This window comes from Biomphalaria glabrata, chromosome 1, assembly GCF_947242115.1.
Source record: "Biomphalaria glabrata chromosome 1, xgBioGlab47.1, whole genome shotgun sequence".
NCBI classification, from domain to species: Eukaryota; Metazoa; Mollusca; class Gastropoda; family Planorbidae; genus Biomphalaria; species Biomphalaria glabrata.
Window position 1 is genome coordinate 30,883,404 of NC_074711.1, and position 26,221 is coordinate 30,909,624.

Below are 26,221 nucleotides of genomic sequence, written 5' to 3' on the forward strand. Positions count from 1 at the left end.
CCCAGATTTAAAATATATTATAAGATTTCTCATCAAGAATGCAAAGTGGAAGAGGAAACACTATAAACGCATTAGTAACATGTCAAAAAAAATCAAAAAGCATTCTACATAATCATATTTATATATTAGATGAAATGAGGGCTTAAAGTCAAAGCCTTAATAGCACAATTAACAATGAAAAAAGAAAAATATTTAATTGGGGATGAAATGACTGGTCAGCCCAGTTGACTTGTAAAATTGTTTAAATACTATACCATCCACAGAACTAGTTCCACACTACTACACTGACAACAAGTAGTTCAACTCTACTATTGTACTACAGTGACAACAGAACAAGTTCAACTCTACTAATCTACTACACTGACAACAGAAATAGTTCAACTATAGTTCAATAGTTTTACTACACTGACATTTTAAGACACAATTAAAGCTTACAATATTGAGCACAAAATAATTTTATTCTAAAAAACATTTTACCAAAAAAAAAAAAATTTCAACATATACAATACTAAATAAACATTGAAAATGTATTGCAATTAAATATTGAACAATACATGGAACAAATAGAAGAGAAAAAATACAAAAACATTTTATTTTCAAAGGTATGGAGTTGCAAACAATGAGTATTAATGACTAAAGGCTTTTGCCTAAACAATGTGGAGTATTTCTGGTTGATATAATTAATATCTGTGATAAAACATTCTTAAATTTAAAACCTAATTTACAATTAATAATTCATCATAGTGCAAGTTTGATGTTAGACCAAACAAATGCAGGAATCAGTGAACTTCTTATCCAACATTTCAGAATTATGGATTATTATATTTTCAACATGTATGAACTAATTGACAATTCTATGATAAATTTAATACAAATATTTTAAAACAAAATATGTGCTTTCTAGGTCAAGGAAACTAACTCAATGGGTGAATTCATTTGAAATAAATTTTGCTAAATGACTTTCTTAAATTATTTTCTTGAATTAGTAATATTGTTTGTACAGATCAGGATTATAAGTTGCTTAACAATTCTACATCTCTTCTTTTTAACTAAAATCTATTTCTTTTTTTTTTTTCCTCTTCCTTTAATATTGTGATATACATTATTCAAAGTAAAAAAAAAAGCATCAGCACAAAGTAATTTTGCTTTCAGGGAGTAATTCAAAACAAAACCAAATGATTTAAACAACTAACTTATAATATACCATTATTCAACAAGTTTTGAGACTTTTTAACCCTAAGAAAAATTTATGATTTCTTTAACAAAAAAAAACAAAACAATAAATCACAAAGCTAAAAAACATTAATGAACAATTATAGCTTGATAAAAGCAGAAGACAAGTTTAATAAAAACTGTCCAAAGCTAGAAAAGTTCAGTGGTTTCATAAACAAAGGCAGATCGCCAATATTTATATTTAAAACAACTCTAGATAAACAGAGATTTCTAGTTCATCAAAATGAAAATAAGTCATTATCTCGAACCTTAAATGGCCAATAAGTTTTTAGGTTTTTATTGACTAGAGGTAACAGACTAGATCACACCTTTCACTAAGCAGTGCATGTATAAAAAGATATGCCATTTATTTTAAAAATTTCTAGGACATTTCATAAATATAGTTTCTACAATTTGGTTATATCTTTGAATAAGCAATCAATCAAGTACCAGCAATACTGGGTATTGTTTTTGTTGAACATTTTAATGTCCAACTTTCAATCTAGAGAAACCGTCTTATCCTTAATATATACCAAAGGTATATGTCAATAATGACTAATAATGACATGACACCCTGCTCTTTAACTATTGGACGAAGAAACGGATGACCTTAACATTATCTGCCCTATAGATCACAAGGTCTGAAAGGAACATTGAATTACAATGACCTCACACACACTAACACATAGTAAAAATGCTAGTTTCACATTTCTAACTTTCCCTGTCACCACCCCTAAAAAAAAATTATTTTATATACAATCATTGCCTTTTCTTCAGCTTCTTAATTCAATATGTAAGTATTTCATAAGCTTTATAATGCTTTTGGTTGGACCTCTTTATTTGTTATAACTCTGGCATCGTAATGCTTCCTCACCCAAGAATTCTATTATCTTTTTTTTTTACCGCCACCCTCAACACACAAAATAATATAGTTACACATACATTTCAATTTGATTTTTTTATAAATTTTTACACACAAAAACATTTATTTATTCAATGTCGGCTTCATATGACAAAAATAAAATTTATTAAATGTCTACAAAATTAAGATAAGCACCAAGGAGAAATGTATGGAAAAAAAAGTTTAATAAGTAAACTGGTTAAATTTTCATATTTTTTAATTCACCGCAGGTGGGATAATTAGTAATGAGTCAGTCAGGGCAATTAAGAATATTCAGTATATATATATATTATATATCAATAAGGGATGTGTGTTTGAGATTTTAGTTACCATGCCAAAGCTTCAAAGGGTTGAAGTCTTTGTGAAGAACGGGATTTTGACTAGTTATTTCAGAACAATCCAGATCCCATCAAGTATTCTGCCAGGGAAAATAAAGGCTGAGTTGTGTTAGCCTAAAAAAACAATAATTGGATTAAGCCCCATGGAACAAATATAAATACTTTCTAAGAATTAAACTAAATATATCACCAATGAAAACAAATGAGTTGAACAAGAATATTGGGACCGAAATAACAATGAAACTGTAATGTGTACAACAAATACATAAATTTCATTGGTTAGATCAATGTCACTTATTGGCATTATGATCAAATTTTAAAATGAAATAAATGCCAGAATGAAAATGCTGTTTCAGATTTTGGTTCAATGTATACAAACAAAAAATATATTTAGATAAATAAAACTTAAATGTTTAAAATCAACAAGTTTAAAAATAAATGCAGCTGTTAAGAAAATTTAAGTTCTAAGAAAATATATAAAGACCAAAAGTGATGATTGAATATTTGATGATGTTTCAGATCTTATTTAAGCAGAAATTTTTTTTATTGAACAGTACATGATATGTATGCAAATCCTAGAGCCCCCAAAAATATATCTTAACACTAGATGTAATTTAAAAAAAAACTAATATGTAAAAAATATATATAAAGATATCACGTAATTTTTTAAAATTGTTTTAAAGTGCAACTCATGTATGAAATCTGAACAACTTAAAATGAGCTTTTTGCAAGACTGAAACACATATGTTGGCAAAAATTAATCAAAAACAAATATGTCAACTGTTTACAACTTAAACTGAGTATTGACTAAAGAGTTATCCTCTTGAGAGTTAAAATATTGAAAGGTGTGATACCGAGCCCAATAGCTGGAATAAAATTGTTGAAATCCTATTTTTTTCAGGTTCATATATGTTCCATACATGTTGGGAAACTCTGTTCTCATTGGCTCATTAGCAAAGATGTGCCACTCCAATGTTAACTGTTTAACTGATTGCAGGGATCCATTTTTTACAAGATCTTTCATTATTTCCCATTCATAGGTTTCAACATCAATCTTCAAAATATCCAGAGCTCTCTTAAAATAAATAAATAAATAAAATAAAAACAAGTTAATATATTATAATGCTGAAGTTCTCTCATAAACATAAAACAAATAATGTTGTTTTTTTCTGAATCTCTGACCTACTTTATACTAAACCATATGATTGTGAAATATCTTAACCTTCTCTAACATGTTTAAGTTAATTGAATAGAATAATGAAAATTTAAATAATTTTACCTATGTCAATAAAGGAACAAAAGATGCTAAAAGATTGTTTATTGGCTCAAGTCCTATAGTCATAATAGTGCATCTTGATGTAAGCATTATGCAACAAACAATGTGTTTATTTGGTTTAAACTTGGCTAATCTACTAGATCTGTACTATTAGATGTAATTCTTTTAATGGTGAAGAAATCAAAATCCCAGTAAAATCAGAAATAATGAAGATGTTCCTTACAAAGGTTCTAGTGGTCCTTGGGTCTGACTCCTTCCGCAAGCTATGCATAAAGGATGGCTTTTAAAATTCTTCTACCTGGCATGCGGGTGACATGTCCAAGCCAAAAGAGCATAGATACTGTGCATATTGGCCAACTTCAAAATGTCCTGATTGGAGACACGATGCACAGTATGCTTCACAGGCATAGCTATTGATACATGTACGTTGACCTACTTTGACTACCATAAAGAAGAGGACTCACTACTCGGGCATTGTAGACTAGCATTTTGGTTGCCGTGTCACATGTCCGATGCAGTAGCTGACTGAGTATAGCACCTGTGTAGCCCTGGCGGTCTCATTCTGGACTTCCGAATGGCCCATCCCCTTGTTGGACTCGATGGCTAGTGGGGAGCACAGGTGCCGAACTAACAAGAATATATATGGACAAAAAAAACAACAATAAACTACTTGCCCCAGATTTAAGTCTGGGCAAGAGACGCCGTATTGAGGCAAAAAAGGAGGAGGCCACAAAAAGCTGTACTACCTGGCCATCATTTTTGGTGGTCAGGTGCACAGAGGAGGGGAAAAGCCTGACAAAGCTGAGCCCTTTCCTTATCTATAAGGGACTCAAGTCAGTAGTGGGAGAGCCCAAGAGTGTGTCTAAGCTACACAAGTCAATGGAACTTCTTGTAGAAGTAGATAGCAAGACACACTCTGATGGGCTTTTAAGATGCAGAAGACTCTGTGATCTCCAAGTGGAAGTCATGCCACACAAACAAGAGTCTGAACACCAGCAGAGGTGTAATCAGCTCTTGGGACCTACTGGAATATTCCGAGAAGGAAATAGTGGAGGGCATTGAAGGAGTCACCCATGCCCAGCACATTACCAGGCGCAGGGATGGTGAGGAGGTCAAAACCACCACTATTATCCTCACATTCGGAACTAGGACACCGCCAGAGTATGTGAAGGCAGGATACTTATGAGTTCCAGTGAGGCCCTACATACCTAACCCCATGAGGTGCTTCAAGTGCCAGAGTTATGGACACGGCGCGGCAGTCTGCAAGAGGAACACTGTGTGTGCCAGATGTGCTGGAGAGGGTCATGAGGACAAGGGCTGCACAGCCCAGTTCAAATGCCCAAACTGTCATGCTGGCCACTCAGCCTACTCCAAGGACTGCCCTGTGTGGAAACAGGAGGTTGCTGTGCAGGAGTACAAGGCAAGAAATGGATGTACCTTCAGCCAGGCAAAATCGGCTGTATTGGCCCTACCCAAGAGCCAATTTGGCTTGACAAAGACCTACGCCCAGGCTGTTGCTAAGATAGGAAGATCCATAGCCACACAGATGGACACATTGACCCCACCACCCCGTCCTCCTCCTCCAACTCAGAAGAAAACACTGCCAAAGAACACACCTCTGAAGAAACAAGAAAGCCCTGTTGTCATGCTAAAGAACAGGTACTCTGTGCTTGCTGATGAGAGCATGGAGACTGAGCAGCATGTCAAAACCAACACTCCAGGAGAACCCGGAGACATCATGTCTGACACAGGTTCTCCTCAGAGAACCCAGCCAGACACCCCAACCTCTACCGAGTTAGAGGTTGACCAACTCCCTAAGGGGAGAAATCAAAGCGGAGAGGATGCCCGAGGTGAGAGAGGAGGAAATAACCTCCGCTCTAACCAGAGGGATCTCCCCTCTCCAGAGAGAAAGACTTCCCCCAAAAGGGGGTTGTCCTCCTCTCCATCCAAACCCAAGAATAAAAATACCAAGGTCACTGGAATAAAGGGAAACCCCTCCGTAGGCCTCCCAAGGCCAAATAGCTCCATGGATTCCAGAATTGTACAGTGGAATTGTAGAGGCCTCAAGGCCAATTATGAGGAAATGCAGCTACTGATGGATTCTGAGACTCCTGTAGCTGTCTGCTTACAGGAAACATTTCTGAAAGATAGCATCAGTTTCCGAAGCTACAGTGCTTACAGCAAGAATGTTGAGGATGTAGAGAGAGCATCAGATGGAGTCTGTATCCTTGTGAAGGACAGCATCCCCCATGAGAGGGTAGAACTACAGAGCACACTACAGGCCGTAGCAGCTAGGTTAACCCTTCATAAGGTTATCACTTGCTGCAGCCTGTATCTACCACCAGGCGCTCCATTAAACCCAACAGATATGGAGGACCTATTGAAACAACTCCCCTGGCCTTGGGGATTTCAATGCCCATAACACCATGTGGGGATCCAACAATACCGACACAAGAGGTCGTATGCTGGAGGATATCTTCCTCCAACATGATTTATGCATACTTAATGATGCATCACCGACCTACTTGCACCCAGGAACTGGATCTCTCACATGCATTGACCTCACCGTATGCGTCCCTGGACTTCTGGACGACTTTAAATGGTCAGTTAGCAATGATCTACGGGAAAGTGATCACTTCCCAATCATCATTACTAACAATCTCCCCTCATTGGGACGACCTCAGCGGTGAAAACTGAATAAGGCCGATTGGGAACAATTCCAAAAAAGATGCTCCGAGGATATCACAGAAAATATCCTCGATGAACAGAACCCAGCTGATACATTTGCTAGCAAGCTACTTAGTATAGCCAGGAAAGTTGTCCCCCTAACCTCCGCAAATCCAAAACGGCCTAGCAAACCATGGTTTGATACAGCTTGCAAAAGTGCTATTGGCGATAGGAAAAAACGACTGGCTGCATTTATAAAGAATCCTTCCCAGGAAAACATAAAGCTATTCAGGATAGCTAGAGCAAAGGCTAGACAAACCATACGGTCAGCCAAAAGGAATTCCTGGAGAAGTTTTGTCGGCAGTCTGGATGCCAAAATTTCTGCTAGAGCGGTTTGGAAGGCAGTAAGGTGAATCAAAGAGAAAGAATCAAATGCAATAGGGCATTTGAAAAACCAAGGATGAACTGTCACGTCCCCCAGAGAAATAGCTGACTGCCTTGCATCCTCAATAGCAGAAAAGTCATCCACTGCACACTACACGCCAGAGTTCCAAAAAGTCAAAACAAGGGAGGAAAGACACCCCATTGATTTCAGGTCAGAGAACAATGAAGACTACAACAAACCGTTCTCGCTTGAGGAACTGAGGGAATCGCTGGACAAGTCACATGACACAGCACCTGGAGAAGATGAAATCCATTACCAGTTCCTCAAGCACCTTCCTGAACCCTCATTGGCAGTTCTGCTAGGGGTCTATAACTGTGTGTGGCAAACAGGCGCTTTCCCAAACAGCTGGAGGAAAGCCACAGTTATACTGTTACCAATAGCACTAACAAGCTGCATCTGCAAAACCATGGAAAGAATGATTAACAGTAGGCTGGTCTGGTACCTGGAGAGAAATAAAGTGATCTCCAACTACCAGTGCGAATTCCGGCAGGGGCGGACAACAACTGACCACCTGGTAAGGCTGGAAGCTTATATTAGAAATGCATTACTCAGAAGAGAACATCTAGTAGCTGTATTCTTCGATATAGAAAAGGCCTATGACACAACCTGGAAACATGGCATTCTACGTGACCTGGAGCTTATGGGGCTTAAGGGACACCTTTCCCGTTTTGTGGGGGAATTCCTGAAAGATCGAAAATTTCAGGTTCAAGTGGGCAACTCCGCTTCTGACACTCATGACCAGGAAATGGGTGTACCCCAGGGCAGCATTCTGTCAGTCACCCTGTTCAACATTAAAATAAATAGCATCATAAATGCGCTGTCCCCTGGCATAGAGTGCTCTTTGTATGTTCATGACTTTGTCATTTTTACTTATGGGAAAAACATGAACACCTTAGAAAGAAAATTACAGTTATGTTTAAACAAAATTCAAAATTGGGCAAATGATAATGGTTTTAAATTTTTGGACTCCAAAACAGTTAGTATGCATTTTTGTAATTTAAGGGGACTCCACCCAGACCCTGAACTATTTATACACAAAAAGAAGATCCCTGTCGTGAAAACTACAAAATTTTTAGGCCTCACCTTAGATTCCAAATTCAATTTTCTCCCCCACATTAAGGAACTTAAGAAGAAATGCCAAAAGTCATTAAACATACTTAGAGTACTCAGCCATACGGACTGGGGAGCTTACAGAGATACCTTGCTGCTGCTATATCGGAGTCTAATTCGATCCAAGCTAGACTACAGATCCACAATATATGGAGCAGCAAGGAAGTCTTATCTAAAAATACTGGAACCAATACAAAATGCTGCCCTGCATCTCTGTCTCTGCGTGTTTCGTACATCACCTATCCCAAGTCTCCATGTGGAGGCTGGAGAACTCCCCATGGATATAAGAATGAAAAAGCTTGCAACGCAGTATATAGTCAAGCTAAAATCCAACCCCACGAACCCTGCTTTCGACTCCATATTTAACCCCACAGAGGTAGAATTATACAATCAAAGGCCTAACATCATACAGCCGTTGGGCCTTCGAATGAGAGAACCCATCCAAAACTTAACCCCACCCATTGACCAAATCTCTAAATTAGAAACCCCTCAGAATCCTCCTTGGCTAATGAATAAACCCAAATTAAATTTATCCCTCCTTAATTTCAAAAAAGAAAATACAGACCCAAGCATACTACAAGTCCACTTTAGGGAACTGCAGGAGAGCTACGGAGATAGTGGCACCATCTACACAGACGGATCCAAAATGGATGGAAAGGTCGCATGTGCCTGCTCCTTTCGGAACAAAACAATCTCCCGTAGTCTCCCCGATGGCTGCTCCATCTTTACGGCCGAATTGCATGCAATATCGCAATATCAAAGCATCAGAAAGGAGGAAATTTATAATCTGCTCCGACTCCAAATCTGCATTGCAAGCTTTGCAGGGTTCATAGCCAATTTCATGAATGATTTTCCAGGTTTTCAAGGTAGAGTTTTAGATTTTCAAGGTATGCATCGCACCATAGCAATCAATATATATGTATATATATTTACATACATATGACATTAATATGTAAAAAGAACAATATATATATATAAATATTAAATTTAAAAACCCACATTAAAATGTATGCTGATAAGTTGAAATCATACCTCCAAAAAAAAAAAAAAAAAAAAAAAAAAAGAATTCATCTCTAGTGTTTCCTAAGCATTTAAATGCAACTTTTTAATACATTAGAAAACACACACAAGCTTGCACTACAGAAGAATAACTTTTTAAAAATATGAGATGTAATTCAGCTAAAACTGTCGCAATCTGAAGTTGGAAATTTTCTTAAATTGACATAGATTTGTAAAAAAAATATTTCATTCTTACTATAGCAGTTGACTTGCTTTCCATCAGTTTTAAGTACATTACAACCAAAATAACTCTACGGGCTTTTCTACAGCTGTGTGCGAAATATTTTCGTTAAATCTACAGTAGATCTAGACTCTAATTTAAGTCACTAAATTCGCGGACTTTTCACAGCTGTGAGAGAATTATCTTCACTATATTCTATTGGATTAGCGTAAATTAAGTATAGATCTAAGTCTAAGTCACTAAATTCGCGGACTTTTTTCGAATTATCTTCACTGAATCACCGTAAATCTAACCCTAAAATTCGCGGACTTTTCATGGCTGTGTGCGAATTATTTTCACTGAATCTATCGTAAATCTAGGTCTAGAGTCTAGATCTAAGTCACTAAATTCGCGGACTTTTCACGGCTGTGAGAGAATTATCTTCAGTCTATATTCTATTGGATTAGCGTAAATTAAGTCTAGATCTAAGTCTAAGTCACTAAATTCACGGACTTTTTTCGAATTATCTTCACTGAATCACTGTAAATCTAGTCCCTAAAATTCGCGGACTTTTCACGGCTGTGTGCGAATTATTTTCACTGAATCTACCGTAAATCTAGAGTCTAGATCTAAGTCACTAAATTCGCGGACTTTTCACGGCTGTCACTGCTTCTACAATCTAGATCTAATTAAGTCACTAAATTGGCGGACTTTTCACGGCTGTGTGCGAATTATTTTCACTGAATCTACCGTAAATCTAGAGTCTAGATCTAAGTCACTAAATTCGCGGACTTTTCACGGCTGTCACTGCTTCTACAGTCTAGATCTAATTAAGTCACTAAATTGGCGGACTTTTCACGGCTGTGTGCGAATTATCTTCACTGGATCTATCGTAGATCTAGACTCTATAGATTCTAACTCAATGTCACTAAACTTCGCGGACTTTTAACGGCAGTGAGAGAATTATCTTCACTAGATTCTAGTGATTTAGCGTAAATCTAGAATCTAGAGTATTTGTAGAGCAATCTAGACATTAGATGTAGGCCCCTACCTGTATCTAGATCCTTAAATTAACTAAAATTCACGGAGTTTTCAGTTTAAACGCGAATTATCTTCACTAGATCTAACTTAGATCTAAATCTAGATACTATTTCTAGCTAGATGAGAAGGATGGATCGTGAGAAGACTCAAAAGTAAAGTACCGGTAGCAATTATACTTAAACACTGAATCATAATCTCCAAATACAAAATCTAATAAAATACTCAGAAAGACACAAAAATAAGATGATATACGGACTTTCCACGCGAAGTCACTCTTACTGTTACAACAAGAAGATTTTCGGCGAGGGAGGGCGCGGAGGGGTGTAGCCTTCACATTAGGCTGCTAATTGCTCTAGTTATAGACAATAGTCACTACAGACTAGATCTAGCGCGTCTTCAGTCGTAACAGTGAAAGGAAAATAGTGCTAAGTGAAATGCTTGCTTGAGCCAAGGTCGTTTTCAATCACGAGGTCGCGCTTCACAAGTGGGTGAAAGGCGGTGTAGACGCGTCGTCACTGATCAGCTCAATGTAACCGGGAAAAAAACGAAAATAAACACCAGGTATCGGGAGGGAAAGAACTCAAGGTCCAGTTTTAAAATTCAAGGTTTTTTCACCGTTTTTTACGAAATTCAAGGCTTTTTCAAGGCCTTGAATTTAATATGAAATTCAAGGTGTTTTCCAGGTTTTCAAGGTGGCTACGAACCCTGGCTTTGGGGCGGATGAAGACTGACATCCCATTGGTACATAAGAGCCTGAAGCTGTTGGACCAAATAACAGCCGACCATAGGGATGTCACCTTCATCTGGGTCCCCTCCCATGTTGGCATTGAGGGAAACGAAGCCGCAGACAGAGAAGCAAAGAGAGCCCTAAATCATGCGGTGTCAGGAACCCAAAGTCCCTGCTCGGACCTGAGACAAAGTATTGCCTCTGCCACCTATCGAGAGTGGCAGAACCGATGGGAGGCTGAGACTCACAATAAAATCAGGCAGATTGTGGTGGATGTCAGGTGGCGGCCCACATCTAAGGGTCTGACAAGGCGTGGTAGAACGACCATGTCCAGACTTTGGATTGGCCACACCTACATCACGCACTCTTTTGTGCTGAAGAGAGACGAGCCCCCACTTTGTGAGTACTGTGACTCTCACCTCACCGTGGAACATATCCTCGTTGATATCCCCAGATACCAGGATGTCAGGAAGAAATATTTTAGAGCCACTAACTTAAAAACATAATTCGATAATGTCGACCCTGGGAAGGTACTGGGCTTTATCCGGGAAGCGGGGTTGTCTACGAAGATCTGATTTAAGAATTTGTGAACATGTACTATTTACATTAGATTTTTACCAAATTATTAAATTTTTACTACCTTTACTATTTTAACTATGAATAGACCTTGATTTTAATGATTTAACTGTATAGAATTTAGCCTTTGTTATCTAGAGAGAGAGAGTAGTCCTTAAGGGAATGCAGGCACGACATGGCCTAAAATTGTGCCGATGTGCCTAAAAACCAAAACCAAAACCAAACCTTTCCATCCCATAACTATTAGTGTAGGTGTAAATTTCTTTAAAAAATTCTTTCTTTATTTTTGCCTTGAATTAAAATGTTTAGAAAAGTTCTTGCCATTTATTGATTATAACGACTTAGTATAAATAATGACAAACCTTACAGCACAGTTTAAAAACTGGTGAAAGAAATAGATCTTCATCTATGTATTTAGTAAACAACAATGAAAGTGAAGAAGTGTTAAAAAACATTTGAGCCATGTAAGAGTAGATCTATATGCTTGACAACTCAACACAAAACACTACTGCGTAACACACAATGAAAAACACCTGGGAGACTTTTTCATCATTAATAGCAACTCGTCAATCACACACTCTAGTAAGCTATTATACGCTTTGGCAACATCTAAGATTTAACGATCCATTTAAAAGATTGATATATAGATTTATCTGCTATCAACAAATTATGGTGAATTAATAAAAACCACTAATTATTGAACTAAAACTCTTCTGATTCACACTATAATAGGTTTAAAATCTAACATGGAATAAGAAAAAAAAAAAGATTGTAACAATTTGGTTAAAATTTAACTTACCTTTTCGTGGCCAAGCATTTTTTTTATAGAAGATAATGTTCTAATCTTCCATGTTTTCTTTGAATTTAAAGTATAGCCATCCATGAGAGGCATAAAGTTATCAGAATCAAAAGTTGCTATACCTAAATTTAGGAATCGAACTCTTTCTGAACGCTGATGATCTTCTACCCCCATGCTGCAGAACAAGAAAATTGAGTCTTTTGAAAAAAACAACAACTTATTTCTTTAAAATTAAGCAAATATCACAATAGAAATTATTTATTTTCAATTAAGTATATAACTTTTGTAATGTTTATTAGGCTGAAAAAAATATTGTACATATTATAATTACTATGACACAATTTTTTGTGGGAGCTCCTTTTTGGGTAATGAATTTGTCTATTTTTTCTTTAGGTTTATAGTTGTTTAGGTTTGTGTCATATGCTTTGCTAAGAAGTTTTTTTTCCGATTTGTAAGTCATTAGTGGACGTGGACGTTCTGTTTATGTTTGAATTCTAGATCTAGTACGCTAAGTAGCCTAAGTAAACATTGCTAACCAATATCAATTATAGGAAATATACATTTTTTCCCACTCTTGACCTCCAAATTAGAAATACACTTCAATTACTTAGGGAAAAAAACGTTCCACTTTCTAATAAAAAGACACATAAAAATGAAGTTAATCCATACACTCCACCTACTGATGAAATCCTACTCAGTCTTACATGAATTCATACATACTTGCCAAACTCTATAACATTTAACATTATCAACTTATTTGTATGTCATTTGATTAAAACTTTTTTTTTTTTTAAATAAGTAAGTGCATTACATTTGACATATCCACTTGATAAATTTCCTAGTGTTCATTTAAGTGTCTTGGGAATTCCTAATACTATCAAGACAAGTCTCATAAACCAGAAGCAGATACCAAAGAAACTTATCTTCAATCAACTTTAGATATACCAGACAAAAGGAAAACTATTCCACCTGAATCTACCACTCATACAAGTATTACTCATTTGAAAGAATGTCAATTACAACCATGAACATTGAAAGTCAAAGAATATTACATGAACACATGAAATCAAGACATTTTGCCCAAGGAGATATAGTCAAATTATTGTTACCAGATTTGAGTAACAAGTTGTTCTACAAATGGCAAGGTCCATTTACCATCACAGGAAAGATTTCCAACCTGCATTATGAAATCAATATCAACAAGGCTACCAAAGTATTTCATGTTCATATGTTTGAACATTACCATGAAACAGATAATGAAGACATCAAAGCAGAAGTTGAACATTTTACAAGCTTAGCAACTATCCCTGAAGAAGAAACATCATCAACACCCATTCCTGAGATAGATGTTTCATTACCAGCATCAAATCAAATTGACACTCCAAAGGTCATCACTCTGGATAACATAGCACTACAAAAAGTGAGGGACATTGATGTATTCAAGGATCATGCTGAATTGTTTACTGGTGTTCTTTATGTATTACCAGTTTTGAACATTGAAGTCAACACAGGAAGCAACAACATTGACAACACACAGTCTCATTATTCATCCCTTCAACAGACAGATGTTCTTCGAAAAGAAACTTATGAACTATTCCAACATTGCTGTATTGACCGATTAAACTCAGATCTGTTCAGTCATTGCTCTATTGAACATTCTAATGCAAAGCATTCTGCTACCATTGTTCTACAGCCTCAACGTTCATCAAACAGAAAATTGAGTTTTGGTATTGGACAGTTCTTATTTGCAGCAAACTCTAACGTGGTTCAATCAGACATTATTTGTATGCTCAGTATGACATGGAGACAACAGCTTCACAAACTAAAGGACCTTTTCTTCAAGTTTAGAAAACGCACAAGCACAACCATGATGGCAACTCAGAAGGGTTCCGAACTTCACACTTCCATTCTAAATATGTACTATAGCATATTTAGTGTCACTTGATCCACTATCATTCATACTTGTCAAGGAAGAACAATATCCAGTTGTATCTAATCAATTAATTAGCTTGTCTTCCCATTTTCTTTCCATGGGTGTTTTATATCAGATTATGTTACATTTGTTTTAGCACCATCAACCCATTGAGAAAGGACTCTCATCCATGATATATTTAATCAATTACTTTGTTTATTATGTTACAGCATCTTTGCATATTACATGCATTAGTCATATTAATTTTTATATCATGTGCATTTAATTTCAGGTCTAATATTATGACATATATTTTTTATCCTATTATAATAGTACAGATACATGACATACAATTGTAATTCTTCATTGCTTCACACATATTGAAATTTGTGTTACATTTAGTATCATTATTCAGAAGATTGTCTTGTACTATCACAATCATGTTTTTCTATTTCAATTTTTCATATGTAATATATTTACACATTTTCACAGTAGTACTATTACCCAAATGAGTTTCACATATGCCATTAACATTTATCTTATGTTACTATATTGAGTATGCATTTCTATTACCATACAAATACTCAAGAAAGCGGGGGGTAATATTGTCAGGTGGGTTTTGTCCTCGCGCTCATCTAGGGTATGATGTACTCCGCCGGGCTCCCCACCTGAACAGTGTTTATTAGCTTTATGCCGGGGTTATAATTTAGCCTTGGCTCGTCTGCCTGGGCACCCCTAACAGTCTAGTAATCAATTTATGCCATAAATATCTAGGAACGAATAAACCAAATATTAACGTATACTAGTGAATAACAATATTGCATATAACAACAAAGGTTTAATGAGTTAATGATATATATGATATTATGAGGCATACATTAGGAATAAATATCAATGGCAATTACAGATTACATTCAAAGGGCTATAGCACACCTTAATCTCAGTGCCATAGTCAATCAGGCCTCACAACGCCAACCCAACGCCACGGGCAATAGTCAACTACCAAGCCTACAATTCAGACTTGACTCCCGCAGAGTCCCAAGCCTGCGTCCCTAGATAAGAAAAATACACACTCCTTTGATACCGCCATTCTCACGATTATTAAAGAAACGATTGTAAAGCTACGACATGTAGAAGATAGTAAAATAAACTAACTTACCCAATACTGGGGAATAACACCACACAGATAACTCAATCGCAAGGCACACCAAGAGAACACAAAGATACTCATCTCAAGGCACAACAAAAGAACAATGACACCAATATAGCGCATCCTTAGAAACAGAACTAATAAGACCTTATGGTGCTCAAACGAAAATACCCTACCAGATGCGCACGACAAATATGTCACGTACGCATTGTCTATTTTTATCTCAAGGTTTGCCAGCAGACAATAGCTAGCTCGGGAAAGTCCAAGTTTGCATCGTCTTTTTAATAGAGAATTTATAATTGGTCAGAAATGCAAACTTTAGTGTGTCGAATGACGTTAAGCTGTAATTTGATTGGTCAGATTGGTTGGTCAAGCGGCAAAGAAATAATGGTCACGTGATAACGCTAAGGACTGAGAATATTCTAGATATCCCAGTCAGTCTCGAGTTGGTATTGATAGAAATAAGACATAAATTATTATATTGTGTAGATCATCTATTTCAGTAGAAATATATTAACCACTTCATTTAATTACCGTTTACTATTGTAATTATTGTTTATAGCTGTTCCAAGTTTTAAATTAAAGTTTCTGTATTTGACAAGTAAATGTTTCTTCAGTGAATCTATTAATAATAAACTTAGATCATCTTATCAACTGACAATTTCACGATCATAAGTTCTTCAATTCAAGTCAAGACTAAAGATTAATCTTCAAAGGTCACCTTCACCGTGACATCCATACATCTTTTACACTAGCATTATTGAGAAGACACATGTGATTGTGATAAGTGGCAGAAGAACAAATGAGATCGTGACAAAGACATATAAACTTTCCACTGATTAAGGGAAGTTATAAAATAGAAAATAGAAGGTTTTATAATAATCAATTGTTAGTTTCAAATTTTTAGGCTACGTCCAATTCTCTACACAAGGCTCCCCTTAGCTATTACTGTTTCTATATAAAACAAAATTAATTTATTATGACTAATTGATAAAGTAATTGGTCAATTTTTCAATAGTTTTATGTTTTGTTCGAGAAAATGAATAATCGTGCAAAGTTTCAACTTGATCTGAAAATACTAAGTGGGAGAAATAATGTGTACAAAAATTGTACTTGACAAATAACGTGTGCAAAATGTGTACCTGATAGACAGAGTGAGTTGATATAAGCTATGTAAAAAAAATATGGTAGTCTTTAATCTTAGATGCCCTCAAAAGATGTTTTGAAAAGTAATTTACTTTTCAAGCTAACTGAATTTTTACTCAATCAAAAAAAAAAACTTTTGGCAAACACAAATGATTGACTCAAGAACCAAAGCGTTAAACAAAGAAGAACTCTTGAAGTATATAAATTAGTTAGTAAATTAAAAATATACCTGGGATCAAAAGAGAAAACTTCACAACCAATTTCTGCCATGGCATCATCAAAACGGAAATCATTATCAATTCTGTGAATGTAGGTAATATAAAAACCCACTGTTAAAATAAATAATCTTTTTTGTTTCTTTTCTCTAAATATTTACCAAGACTTGGACTACACATGTACATTTATACCTAAGAACTTAAAATGTTGACCTGTTAATATTTTCACTTGTTTTCTACACACTTAAATTTGGCCGACTAGCTTAGTGGTACTAACAACATAGACTATACAATAAGGTAAAAGTAAATGATTTGAATTACCCAAAAGAATAAACCAAACATGGTGGACTTGGTTTATAAGGCTCATCAAAACAAATTTTATAGTTTCCAATCAACTTTATGTCTTTACAAGAGTATTCAGCTCCTTTGTCCCACTCCCTGTGAGAATAATTAAATGCATCATTTATATTACCATATCACTGAAAATTACATTAATCCTAAATATTTCATATATATATGTTATTTAATGTTGTGTACAAAATAAAGCTAATAAAAATTCTTTTGGTGTATCTGTAAAAATTATTTTATATTTTTGCTAATATGAATTATTATTAGCATGGGGGGGGGGGGGGGGGGAATCTAAGTAGTAAAGTGCTTGGCTTCTGAAAGGAGGGGTCACAGGTTTAAGTATCAGTGGAGACTGGGGTTTTGAATTTCTGGATTATTAGGATATCCCTGAGTCCACTCAGCCCTAATGACATTGATAAATATCGGCCATAGAAACAAATAACCTTTGCATCATCTGCCCATCATAAGGTCTGAAATGAGCACTTTTACTTTCATTTGTATTACTAAGACAAAATAAGCAGGTATTCCAGTCAACAATTACAATCAAGTTATCTCCATAAATATAAAGTTTTCATAATATGATCAGTTCAGATTTATGACAATGCAGCTGACCAGGGACTCGCCCTTAAAGAAGGGGGTGGGTCTCCATACGTCAAAAATATATAATTTTGAACAAAAAATTGATATTACAGTATTTTCACGGGTTATACAAGTTTTTACAACTGAATGGCAGCTGTGGGGTATACAAAAGTGTGTGTTTACAAAATTTATTTTACTCATAAACATAACATTAAAATCATTAAAATGGAATACTGTATGATTAATATACAATTAAATTTTACAATTATTAAAACAACTCTAAAGAAACTTACTTTTCTAAAAGACAAGCCCATTCCCACCACTGCCTGCTAAGATTTTGTTCATTATCCTTATTGACAAAAAGTCTATCTGAAACAAAGATAATGTGAATATGTAATAAATAATTACAAATTAATAAATTTCATATCGATACAAAATTAACAGACAAAATAAGTGTTTATATGGATATATCTGATACACAAGTACCACTGTGTTTCAATAGTTGGTATATGTTTATTTTATTTTGAAAGGACCACTTTTTTTTTCCTCTTGCATGGAAAGCCATGAAGTAGAACTCCAATTTCATTTGCATTATACATTAAAGTTCTCAGAAGTCTTTTTTTTTGCCTCATTCAGTTGAATGACCACAAGCCTGTGCACACACACTTCTTTGGCCCATCTGAAGTCCTCAATTAAAAAAAAATTGCATTCTTAGCCATCATTATAACACCCCTCTCTAACCACAAAAATTTTGGCCAGTGAATTATAGTCCTTAGGGTTGAAACATTTTAGCTTCACTTCTCCTGTGGAACAGTTTAAAAAGAACACCTGCTTCAACATTTTAGTATACCCCTACCACTTACACACAACTTTTCTTTATATTATTAAGTTGTAGATCTATACTTGAGTCAGACCCAGCCACTATCTATAGCTAATTTTCCCTGGCAGTTGTAGTCCATAAAGAAAAAAAATATATATTTACATTGCACAGGAGCTGAGTTCCATCTATAGACAGAGATTTTTGCAGGATAATTGTCTGAATAGGCAAAAGTATACTTTAGCGCCTATATTTTTAATTTTACTAAGTACTAGCAGTGTTGAACAGAAAGAGCTGAACACTTTCCCTTATTTGTTTAGTCCATCACAAAGAGTTTATAGATAGACATGTGACCACATTAAGTCAGACAACCTGCTGACACTGTCTAGAGCTCACATCTTATGATTTTGTTTCCTTAGTTCTATCCCTTTCAAATTGTTAGGAGTAAGGCGTTTAGAGTTGTGTGAAAGGTTTAATTATTTGTTGAGAGCTGGGAGGACAGGGTAATATAACATGGCTGTTCAGGGGAGGCAATGTGTGATGTTCCAGATGTCACAAGTGGACCTAGTCATGGATGTGTGTGGGTTGTTTCTTCTCTATATTAATATTGAGTATTATTGTACTTTGCTGTTATAAGTAGTTGTTAATAATATTGTACCTTATAATTTGTTCTAATGGATATCAGGGTACAATAATTTAATGAGCCTGATGCACACAGGCTGTAATTATATTTCATAGTTATAATTTTGTGTTTAGATAAAAGTACACTATTGACTATATACACCAAGGTGTGAAATAAATTTATTGTTGATGTAAATTACATTTCCTGTTAGCTTCAAATCTTACTCCCACATTGAGTATTTTGATTTATTAACCACATTCTACTTAATAATTTGAGAGTGTCAGTAATTCTTCACTATTACCCACAATATGCATTAGGCCACTATCAGCACTAGGCAATAGATGCCAGAATAAGAAGCAATTTGTGGCCTTTAAAACATGTCCATGATGATCAGTTGATGGTCTGAAATTCTGAAATACATGAACACTAAACAACACCCTATACAATCCAGATTTCACTTAAACTTTCAGAACTTTATATCAGTTAAATATATATATAAATATGGTCGTACATATCTGTTAATGAATGCTGATAACCTTTAATTCAATTCTGATTTTTAAAAAGTAAAATAAAAATAATATTAACATAGGTACTGTAATGAAATGATAACGACTAGAATACCAATAATATGGCTTTATTCGACAAAATTAGACTACAGTAAACAGTGAATGAAACCAGCACGTCTAGCATACCACTGATGCAGTCTATACACACACACACACTGGACATGAAACACAACAATGGCCATGACCTTCAGACACGCTGGACGCACGCAGAAAATCAACTCAGTTACACTACAGGTACGTTATTTAGAAGGGACGGCATACGGCTCGGGTTGGATATCATATCTTACTGGCTCAAGCCAAATATCAAAAAGTACTATCTGGTGCACCCTAATATATATTCCAGCCCCCCCCCCCTCACCTTTAAAAAAATACAAACATTTAATAGACTCTCATACTCAATCTGACAATTCTTTGACATCTTAAATTATAAACCACCTGGTAGATTCTAGGAGACCTTAAGTGGTAAGATCCCTTGATCATGATAACATTTATTTTGCTCATCAGTTTATTTAGGGTAATCATGAATGTATTTATAAATATAAATCACCCTCATACATGTAGAATATGTGTCTTCAGTTAAACAATATTTTAAAATAAATAAGTGTAAGTGATTACTTTATTTTATTCACATTATCTTTCAATAAATAAGTTATTTAGATAGGCATTTGATTTTTTAAACTATACAAAATAGTGTATTTACATAGTAATTGTAAACCAAAATTGTGCCAAAAAATATTATTGGAATGATACTATAGTTTAAAACTCTTTATAGATTGTTTCTTAGTGAGCACCTAGGACGTACGAGACATATATATATATATATATATATATATATATATATATATATATATATATATATATATATATATATATATATATATATAATTTCATGTAAATCTTTTCTATGGTTCCAGAGATTTTCTGTTGTCAATAAGTCATTGGAATTCAACAGTATTAAGGATACTAGAATTTGCTGACCAAAATTATTTTTCAGGAAGCGCTGTTAGTCAGTGTAATTCAACAGCATTAAGGATACCAAATTTCACTAACCAAAAGTATGTGTTGGGAAGCATTATAATGCAGACCATTGGATGATGACAGCTAAATTCACTTTAAACTCTACCAAATGATGTGAGAGGAAAAAGAAAATACCTCAAGAGTTTAAAGATGCCTTCATTATTCACTAGTACAAAAAGAAGGGAAACAGACATTCAATATGCAATAACCAAGCAAATCCTCCCAAAGCTAGACTACAACTGGAGTACTTCTGGAAAGTCATAGTTGTTTCAGGCAAGGGAGAGAAATATTAAATTTGAAAGTCTGTCTTTGGCAGATTTATGGTCAAGAATAGGGCTCAGCATAACAACTAAAGAGAATGTCTACAACCTTGTAGACCTTCAATCACTTCTCTTTGCTATGGAATTACAGACTTCTTATTCTCCTCCTTTGTACATCAAATGACTTTCCACCAATCGTCTTGGTGTTGTCAGTTACCAGCAGAAAATCTAATTAAGATATAGACTAGATTGTGGGATGAGTGACAACTTAAACTTGTATAAAATGAAATTAGTTTATATATATATAATATCCAAAAGGCAGGCACCCCAAAGGCAGACCATGAGAATGGTGACTTGGTGATGTAGAGGCAGAAATACAACAGCTAAAAGTCCAGGCACGGAGACATAAAGCACATGATCGATCAGAATGGAAAGATGTGCTAAATCAGGCCAGTAATAACTAATGAGTAATAATCTTGAATTTTTTTATTATTTTATTTTTTAAAGAGTGGGGACTTAAAAGGCTCTATTTTCTTAAGATTGATGTTCTGGATTATAGTGATGTGGGATACTGAGCTCACAACATTCATTTTATGTGTTTTTAAATGGTTTTCATATAAAGTTATGTGGAAATTTGAATAGATATCTAAATAATTTTTTTTTCTACTTTGGATCATAATATATTTCCTACATTTAATTTAGACTTAGAGCTGTTGATTTGTCCATGGTGGTAAGTTTTCATTTTTCCAATAGTAGCAACATGGATAATTAGCTAAAAATTTCCATATTATATGTTAAAGTTTTGTTACAATATGGATAAAAAAGATAAAAAAAATATTTTCAATATGGATCATACAATTTTTCCAAGATCAGGACTAGTAGAAGTGATAAAAGTTTAATCAAAGCATTTTTCGCACTCTGAAAGGACAAAAAAAAACATTAATTCCACCCATGTGTGGAACATAATTTTGGAGTCAAAGAGTTAAATTAGTTAGTAATACTACACTTTAATGTCCAATTAATCACAGTAAATACTGTATTACTGTACAATAGGCAATATGTAACACTCACTGTACTAATGCTCATCTCTAAACAAACATACCACTGTATCACTCTTGTACAGCTCTTGTACAATTCTACTAACATCTCCCCCACTGAGCTTGTTGTTGTAAGATTGATCATAGCACCAAACAGTCAAAATGCGCCATACAGAACCAGGCTGCTGAACCACACACACACAGTCTGTAGAGAACCCTCTTAACTGCAACACCCTCCCTCTTTATATAGGGTCCCTAAAGGCCTTCTAGAAACCCTTCTGGTTGATCATATGACCATATCTGATGTGACTGGCCTGAGTAGTGTTCACTTTACAAGTTTCTTGAAACTTCGCCAGTCATCGCGGTAGACTGTGGCCACTTCTCACAGTTGATCACTCATTTAGCGCTTGCCTGGGGCGATTCGACATACAAACTACTACTAGTACTACCCCTAGCATTATCCGCACCACCACCAAAGTTATAACAGTATTAATTAACTTATAATTTATTAAGACTTAAACTTAAGTTTAGTTACAACTGGATCTACTAAACTGACTAAAGAAAGTAACTATATAAATTATTCTACTATTTTTTCTAGGTCTAAATATAGACTCAATGTCTATACTAGCTAGACTTTACTAGTATTATAGTACCTAGTGTATAGATCTAGATCTAGTAGTTATTAGTATAGTAGTAAGTAGTAGGAATACTAAATTTAGATCCAGATCTAGTAGTGATTACTAGATCTAGACTAGATCTATAATAATCTAGATATAGAATACATATCTATTATAGACTCTGCCATCTAATCTTCATTATAATTTATCATATGAGTAATATGATCATCATCATAAGACAAGTGACATATTCACATAAGTTATAGTTTTTAGTAAGTTAGAAGTAAAATTATTAATTATAATTATATATATATATAATATATATATATATATAGGCCTATATATATATATATATAATATAATATATATATATATATATATATATATATATATATATATATATATATATATATATATATATATATATATATATATATATATATATATATATATATATATATATATATCTAGTTCTAGTCAGTTATAGCACCACACCAGTAACCAGTATCAATCTAGTAATCTTCTTTTTTTTTAATTTGAAGTAACGTCTGTATTATATAAATATAAGATAAGATAGATAATAAATTACAGATAAATAGTAAATTAGGTCGTCTATACACTATATATAGTAGTATAGACGACGTTACTTCAAAAAGGAAGATTTAATAGATTAAATTATCATTAAATAGATATCATAATATCGTCTTGTTATCTATCTAATTCTAGATATAAATTAAATAAAATAAAAGTAAATAATAAATAGATCTAGAATCTAGATTCTAGATGTCAGTAGATTATTGTGTAGATTAGTAGATCTAGAATAATCTAGATCTATAAACTATATAGATCTATATAGATCTAGATCTATATAGATCTATATAGATCTAGATTCCTAGATCTAGATAGTGATACCTTTTCCAATGATACATAAATCATTGCCATTGTTGCTATCAGGCATAGGAATAACTGTATAATTATGATATAAGCTAAGGCATAAGCAAAATGCAGTCAGTGGAAATAATATTTTAATGTAATTTCTTTTAACTGCATCAAACATTATTAGTTTTTGTCGATAGGTTCTAGATTTAGACTAGTATATATTCTAGATATAGATAGATCTAGCTAGAATTTAGAATCTAGATCACTAGTAGATCTAGTCTAATTCATTATTATTATAGATCAGGATATATATAGATCTATGGGAAAGGACCAATGGCGAACGCTTTTGTGCCAGTTTTTAGTTTAGAATTTATAGCTCCGCAATGGTTAAACTTATTAAATAAATGAAAACATCTGCGGACTTCTCAGCTTTTGGGCGATAAAACTAAATTTGACTCTTTTTTCCTTATCAGCTATTAAATTTATAATTCAAGTCAACTTGCGATAGGGGTCGGACATAATCTGCGAACGTAATTTTCGTGGGAGTCATAATGAGCGAAAGGCCGTAAAAAATAGCGAAATAGCATGTTAAAATCATAGACTATATATATATATATATATATATATATATATATATATATATATATATATATATATATATATATATACAGGAAGAAACTATAAAACTCGATCTCGCCTCCTTCCTATATAGAGGCTAGTCCACGTCATTTTACTCTCCATTTCATCAACTCTCGTTACTGCGGCTATTTTTTTTTTTTAGAACACATGTTCAGTGCACTTAATCACCATCAACTCGATCTCACGTGAAGTCCCCCATACACATACGTGCGCTGACGCAAAGGCAGATCCCGAATGCAATGGATTGATGATGTATGGAGGCAGATCTACATCAGCTTGGGTTTCGGGCATGGAGACGAAAGACACAGCTGGAGAGATCTGAATGTATGGATGTGTTGAAGCAGGCCAGAGCCCTCCACAGGCTGTAAAGCTACTAGGATGGATAGACAGAATTGACGTCCTATAGCTGCACTTGCAACACTCAAAACAATCTTGAAAGAAAAAAAGCATAGGGCTAACACACTGATGCGATACTTGGTCATGCCCACATTTTTATAATGCTTGCGAATCTTGGAAGCTAACTGCAGAATTAGAGAGAAGACTAGATCTATAATATAGGCCTATAGGTCTATAAGGCTATTAGGCCTAGTAGGCCTAATGGAACTGAGATGCTATACAAAGATCGCATCACAAACGAAGAGATTAGAAATAGGATCGCAACAGCCATTAGACCTTATGATGACCTGCTAATCACTTTAAAAAAAAAAAATGTGTGACCTATTACAACTTACCCAGGGCTCGCAAAAACCTTATATAAAAAAAAATCATTCATGTCGGAAGATGACCTATATTCGATAATACTCGGTTTTTGTTTTCTTTTGTTTGTTTGTTTGTTTTTTTTTAGCCTATAGAATCTAGGTAGGCCTATAGAATAAAAAATAGGTGCGTAAACTTAAACTATACAAATGAAAATGAATTCTGCACTTCTTTATTTAAACATTTATACACATAGGCCTAGGCCTATTAGGCCTAAGTCTAACCAGCCAGTTAAAAAAAAAAAACAGAGGTGTCCCCCCATACTCACCCGTATACGCGCAATAAAGATCAACTGAGGCGCCATTTCACCCTCGGTGGCATACAGGAAAGTAGCTGTCAGCAAATGGCTTCTGAGAAAGACTGTTGGAGACAAAAATTTTAGACGGAAAGAAAATAGACCGCCAGTGGACGACGGCTTTGCCTGCACGAAATGCCGTAAAATATGCTGGTTGCAGCTGGACTTGCGTAGTCATGACTCATGTGAAACACGTAGGCCTACTGCACTCATCTTTAATTTTCAAAATCGAAGATATTGCCATTCATATACAAATATGCCTATTATTTTCATATTTCAATTTACAAACAACAACAATAAATAAGACAAAAAGAAAAACAGATAAATTAATCAATCACTAAATTATTATTAATGGCTTTTAAGCTTATTATAGGGTGCTCGTAGAATAGTTTTTTAGTTAAAAGGTCATTTTGCGCGAACACCCTCAAATTTTTTTTCCAACGGAAAGAATAGCCTTGGCTATTCTAGCTAACCATTTCCCGATTTATTTAGAAGCATAATATGCATTTTTTTTTTTTCGGCCGATGAGCATTGATGCTTAAAATCGCCTTAAGTTCGGAGCTATTCTCGTTTATCCGGAAACGTTTTTGACAATGGAAATTTCCATACATGTCAACTTTGACCTTCAGCCCTATGCTTGTATGAGAAAAAAACGAAAGTGAATATGTGGGAAATGTAGAAAAATGGAGTCTTTGTAATACCAATTTATCAGTGGCAAATATAAGCTCCGACTGAAACGCCAACCGAAACGAGCCATACGACCCCGCCAATTTAATGTAGACAAACTCAAAGACTGCAATATTGCAGCACGGTTCCAATTGAAACTAAAGAACCGTTTCGAGGCACTTGCAGATATACTGACCCTAGAAGAAAAGTGGGCCAACTTCGGAGATACCACTATTGAGTGCGCGGAAGAAGTTATCGGATGGAGGCGAGGTTCATACAAGGAACGGTGGATACAAGACAGAACATGGAAATTGATCGATGAGAGGAAAGATGCCAAACGTAGACGAGATCAGAAAAATTAAACACAGGATCGCAGCCTGGAAGAAGCC

General features: G+C 34.8%; 1 protein-coding gene across 1 annotated transcript; it reads right to left on the reverse strand.

Moving 5' to 3' along the window:
• Positions 1-439: 439 nt before the first annotated feature.
• LOC106051573 (probable methyltransferase-like protein 24) lies at positions 440-23,821 on the reverse strand. Its single transcript, XM_056032183.1, has 6 exons — positions 23,510-23,821; positions 17,955-18,030; positions 17,056-17,172; positions 16,749-16,820; positions 12,312-12,486; positions 440-3,526 (listed from the first exon to the last, which is right to left on the reverse strand). Exons 1-6 carry the CDS (start codon positions 23,652-23,654, stop codon positions 3,236-3,238), a joined length of 876 nt encoding a protein of 291 aa, XP_055888158.1. The 5' UTR covers positions 23,655-23,821; the 3' UTR covers positions 440-3,235.
• Between the last annotated feature and the right edge of the window lie 2,400 nt (positions 23,822-26,221).